General features: G+C 42.6%; 1 protein-coding gene across 1 annotated transcript; it reads right to left on the bottom strand.

Moving 5' to 3' along the window:
• Positions 1-2,143: 2,143 nt before the first annotated feature.
• LOC119735433 lies at positions 2,144-5,550 on the bottom strand. Its single transcript, XM_038209133.1, has 4 exons — positions 5,357-5,550; positions 5,106-5,165; positions 3,821-3,976; positions 2,144-3,059 (listed from the first exon to the last, which is right to left on the bottom strand). The coding sequence occupies exons 1-4, from the start codon at positions 5,358-5,360 to the stop codon at positions 2,704-2,706; spliced, it is 576 nt and encodes a 191-aa protein (XP_038065061.1). The 5' UTR covers positions 5,361-5,550; the 3' UTR covers positions 2,144-2,703.
• Positions 5,551-5,877: the final 327 nt, after the last annotated feature.

Below are 5,877 nucleotides of genomic sequence, written 5' to 3'. Positions count from 1 at the left end.
AACTTTTTGTTTTATTTTCTTTCTTATCTATCGGAGGACAATTGCAAGAATGATTAATTTGTTATATTGAGAGCTTGTACTGTAATCGTTCGAAAGTAAGTTTTTAAATTGCTCGAAAATACAAAATTCAATCCAGCTATAATGTTTTTATTTCATTGTCGCAAAACTGTATGTACATGCTCAGTACCTTTGCGCATACCTTGTTCAGGCCTGTTCCCTGATCCCAGACTGCAGGGGGGAGTCTTTAAATCCTATACTGGAATTGTTTTTACATTTTTATATTTTTATATGCACAGCTGTAGCTGTCAACCCCCGTATATGAAGCGACTTCGCGCGGCAGCTTGTGCCGACATGACAGAATGTACAATCTTTTGACATGGGTTTCAGAACCGGATTTAAACTTCGCGGAGTTTTGAGCAGCGGTGTTTATTATTTACATTCTTCACTTTGTTCTTATTCCCTCTTCCTTTCCCCTTCCTTCTCCATTCTTCGGAACACTGCTGCCTAGGGCCTACGAAACACTTAATCCGGGCCTGCGCGTAGGCCCTTTGTAAATTAGGATGGGAGAACAATGTGCCCCCCCCCCTCCCGTTCTGAGGGACCCCAAAATAGCTCGGTCCTATCCTGACAGGGATAAATAATTTGCGGCACCGGTTTGATGCTGACCGTTTGACGCTTTTTTATGTAATGGGGGCGGGGGGGGGGTGTTCTGAGGATTGTTTTGGAAAAATATATTGCCAATCACGGCTTCAATTTATGCGCTTGCGACAGGCTCACAGTCCATACAAATGACGTTCAATGCTTACAAACCATAGAAAGGTCTATCGCTTATCGGCTGACCAACATTCCTTCCAGAATTTAGGAAAATCGGCCGTCGCGTAGGCCCTTCGTAAATTAGGATTGGAGAACAGTGTGCCCCCCCCCCACCCTCCGCTTCTGAGAGGACCCCAACATAGATCGGTCCTATCCCGACAGGGATCAATATCGTGCGGAACCGGTTTGATGCTGACCGCTTTAGCTCATAATTCGTTGGCTTTATTCACTGGAAACAGGTAAAGGGGTTCACCCCAGTAATTAGGCCAACAATCCGTCCGCCAAGCTCATGAATAAAAGCTGTACATTCAAATTATTCTATATCAGATATAGTTCTGAGAGCCATGGAATTGGGGAATTGAAGACATAATGGCACTGCACTTCTTGCCTGGACTTAGGGCTTCCAACTCTGAGCATTTTGATGCAATTGCGTCCGTGGACAGACTTTCGAAAAAGTGCTGACTCAGCATTTATGGAAATGGAATAAACTCCGCTATTTTGTTGAGCAAAGGTTTTTTTGGTGGAACTTTTTCTGAAAAATTAGATCTTATAATTGTCAGACATCCTTTTATGCTATTCAGAACTTTAAATTTCAGATTTTAGTGGAAATTAACTACAACTATGACAGTATAATACACCATGTGAACTTTGACCTTGGCCTGACCTTGACCTAGGCCGACAAAACCGGGCACCCCCTCTAGAATGACTTCTTGGGACCTATACAGTTAGTGTACCAAATTTGGCGCTTTAATCCGGCGAGTCACGATGTTTTCCTCAAGTCACTGGACTACTTGCCTATGCTGGGAATCAGCAGTTGCAGTTCTGATGGCGGTGCGACGAGTTGACCGCAGAGTTTGGCGAAATAAGAGCTTCCTTTTGAGTAAGAAATCCTACGTATATAATGGTGTAAATCGAGGACACACACTTGCAAAATCATCGATGAATTGACGACAGAAACCAAATCGAGGACTCCTCGGTTGGGAAACGTGTACAAAACCAATGAAAGATGTTGCAAAAAAGTATAAACAAAGGAAAGGGGAAGAGGAATAACAGAAAATCCGATTTACACCATAAACAAACGTGCTGGTGACGGTGTGTGTGTGTACTAGTGCCTCCCCTTTTCTTGCATTTTGCTCGACTTGGAGGACAAGAGCCCATTAGGTTCCCGCTACATTAATATACTCTATGTTTGAAGAATTATTGCTTCTTTATTTAAAAAATCTATTATCACGAAAATTTGGAATTCCCCACGGCTTTCTTTGGATGGGGGTGCCTTGAACAGCAAAAAGGTTTGAAGCGATTACATAAATTTGGAAACTTGACACTATTATTTATTCACGGTACACAAAACAAATTGTCCAAAAACATGAAGTATTTTATTATTATTTTTGTATGGAATTGGACGCAGCTCTGATCTTTGTCTGAACATTTAGGCAATGTATTACTGTGGCATAATCAGATTTTACTAGATAGATCTGGGGCCCTTTAGCCAAGGCCCAGTGGTGTTCAATACATTCTCAAGCCTGTATAGCCAGGGGGACTTCATGGTAAAAACGACCCTCTCTTTCCACCACGAGGCTGGCTGTGGCCATGATTCTTAACTATGGCCTTCGCGTGATACTAAGTTGTAATGCAAACTATTCTCGTACTCTGAATATGAAATAGTACTAAATCACACCGGCCGTGCCTTTTATTATCTTTTCTTTGATAAATCAAATCTATATTTTGAGGTGTATCAAACTAAGGATTTCGAAACAAATGAAAAATATTAAGTAGCCTACGGTATGGAAAATATTTCTCTACAAAAAAAACACGGGAATGATACTTTAGTCGGCGAACATTTTGGCGGTGAGGATTCCCATCCTGCAATATTAAAAAGGGTGTTCAATGTCAGAAGATGGTGAACAGCCCCACTGAAAACCAACTAAAACCGACACCCATAGCAATAAGCCACAACAGCGCCCGCTCGTGGCCAGTGGCGTTGCCATCGCCGTCAGTTGGATGTACATGTTCGTCGTCGTGAGGACAGACATCCTCCGTTGAGTTACGGCGGTTGCAGCTGTCTTCATTGCAGAAACAAAAGCCGCCCTCTACGGTCAGGTCGTCCGGTGCAATGATGGGTATGAGTACCTCGAGCCAGTGGGCGGCATCTTGGTCGCAGTAACATTGGTTTTCAGGAATTGTGGTGTTGGGTATGGCACCTGGTGGAGGACCGCATAGACGCGCCACACCAGCCTGTGATGCTCCTGGAGAAAGAAAAAAAAATAAGTAGGCCTAAGTAAAAAAAAAATAAAAAAATAATAAGAGTTGGTAACAGAGTGCAGCCTGCACAAAAGTCTATTTAGTCGATACATAATAGCTGTTCGCGGCATGCCGTGAATCCCCATATTTTAAGACAAAACCCGAATGCAAAGCTCAGTTACATTCGGGTTCTTACCCAAGCCTGTACCAGGATTTGAACTCCATCTTATCTCAAAATGTAATCTACTTTGGAAGTTCATTACCGGTTGAATGCCCACAGCAGGAAGCAATTACTTATCACTTAACTGAACGACTTGTTATAAGTTTGCCTGAATCCGTCCCAAGTGGCCTACAACGCACACATATACGTATTATCTAGTGTAACATTATTGAATTTGCGTTTATTTCCAAAAATGAAACCAACTAATTTCCTTTGTTTTGATCGTAGGTTGGTGCGCAAAAACCGTACTAAATCCTGAATTGTAGGCCTGTATTTGTGTCCAGAAAGGATGGCCTGGACTAGCTGGCCTTTCGATCGTGGTTTGGCGAATCGCCTTCATGTATTAACCCAAAAAAATGTTAGAATGGAATGAGTTAAAAAAAAAGTAAATCCTGGTATGGAAAAGACCATAGCTGACTTTTAAAAGGCAAACCCAATACGGGAAGTCTTTCCATGCATACAGCCTACACTGTGATCCGACGAATTTAGTCCGTTTCACTCCTATTTCAAATTTCAAATATTAGCCAATTATGTATTATTGCATACCATTTGGTCTCGTCATAACTCCCTCAAACAACATACACTGGGCGATTCCTTCATCGCAGACTGTGAGCAGCTCGTCACCAGGGTTGTCGCAGTCTATTGTCGAGTCTGGCATTTCTTCCATATCGACGCACTGGTAACACGACAAGGCTGCTCCAACTGGTGGCAGCGGTGGGATACGCAATTAAAAAACAAAAAGAGAACTCAACGTTGCATGACATTAGTCTTGCAAAAAGCTGCATTTTGTTTTCACTGTAGACACACTTTTTTTTATAATCAGTATTCGTCTACACTCATTATCCAAAAATAGACCGGTCGGATTATTGCCTTTCAGAAATATGGACAAAATTGTTGCATGGGTGATATAACGTTCTCTCAACCTCGTCCCCAGTGCTTACTTTATTTCCAACCTCGTTTCAAATAGTAAGCCCCATAGTATCCTGATTCGATACCGCAATTTGCTAATGATGGATGTTTATCGTGTAGTTGGTGTTGTTATTTTCAACGTGCATCATACATCCACGGCTTCTCAATATTAATACTCCCTTTCTTTCCAGTTTGCTCATATTAATATGACATGTGATACTGCATATTGGCGGGCCAGATTGTAACATTTTAACTTCAAAAAAGTTGTGTTTTCATAACTCACGGCACAACGAATTGATGCTGTTTTAACCCCAGACACAGCATGCAAAAACAAACGCTAATGTAACGCACATGCAGGCACTAGACTATTCCTCATTTGCATATGTGTTCAAAATCTTGCACATGCAAGTGATCCAATACCAGGGTGAGAGAGCAGGTAGTGGTGGGCGTGTTCTGCTCGACACCCTAGGGACGAGGTTGCCGGCCACCATTGCTTCGCCGTCGCCTCTGTACAGTGTAGGTGACGCGATATGCCGTCTTCAGGACACCATGGCTCAAAAATCGACGAGTTTCTTTATTGCTGGAAATAAGCATCTGTTGCAAACAAACAGTGTTTTCGCCTACATTTTCTCCATACATGTAGAAAAATTTGCTATATAGCAAACTGTATGAAACACTGAATGTTTACGACTCTCCAAACGTGTGCTGGGATACTTCACAGCGCAGTGTCCGAATCACATGCAAGCTAGTACGCACGGCCAGAAATAACCACGCATCTATGGAAGCCACTGGCTATAGCGCCTGCAACCACTAGACTCTTGTGCCATTACCGACCACAGCCGTGTCATTCGGACACGGCCACAGTATACCGAATGCATTTTTACGTTCGAGCACCCCGAATCAGCTCGTACTTTGTACTCACCTTCATAATTGATTGAGACCAAAATTAGTCCATAAAACAGCATTCCCGTGAAGCTCAATTCTGATTAAAAAAAACATGCGAGAGAACATTAAACCCTAAACAGTTCAATATAGGACTGAGTGTATAATAATATACGAACATGATGTCATCTTGTGAACAATATGCCTTCTTTGGATATAAAACACATATACTTTTCATAAATCAAAGAGTACATGCATGATGCACGTCGTAAAAATGGGGTGAAAAGTTACCCATTTTGGAGGTCTGGCAAGTGCGCTGTCGTCGTGAAGCTTGGCATTCAGTAATATCCAAGACGATTTTGAGATTTAAAAACGATCTTATTCAGTATTCTTACGGTAATATAAAAATACAGCAGGTGGGCGCCTAAATATAACGACTATTTGCATGAACTATAGGTAAGCCTATGCAAATATTGTTGAGTAGAGTGCATTATTTTGAAGTATTACTAAGCAGATTAGTGTGTCTGACTTTGGAATTTGACCGATAATTGTTTGCGCAGTCTGGGTATATACGTAGTGCATGTATAGTGCATGGCGCACCCAGGATTTGTATATGTGTGTAACGCTGGGAGGGGGGGGCACTAATAATGTAGCCCCCCCCCCCCCCCCCCCAGTGGCGTAAACTGTGCCGGGAAGTGGGGTGGTGGGCTATGGGATCATCAACATCAAAAACTTGCCCGGCCGTGTAAACTCCAAATGGCGGGGGGGGGGGGGGGGGCGCTCTTAAGGAAATATGTTTACTCGTGCTTAAA

This window comes from Patiria miniata, unplaced genomic scaffold (genome assembly GCF_015706575.1).
Source record: "Patiria miniata isolate m_02_andy unplaced genomic scaffold, ASM1570657v1 HiC_scaffold_29, whole genome shotgun sequence".
Lineage (NCBI taxonomy): Eukaryota > Metazoa > Echinodermata > Asteroidea > Valvatida > Asterinidae > Patiria > Patiria miniata.
Note: the sequence above shows the minus strand (reverse complement) of the source record. Positions and strands in the feature narration are given on the sequence as shown.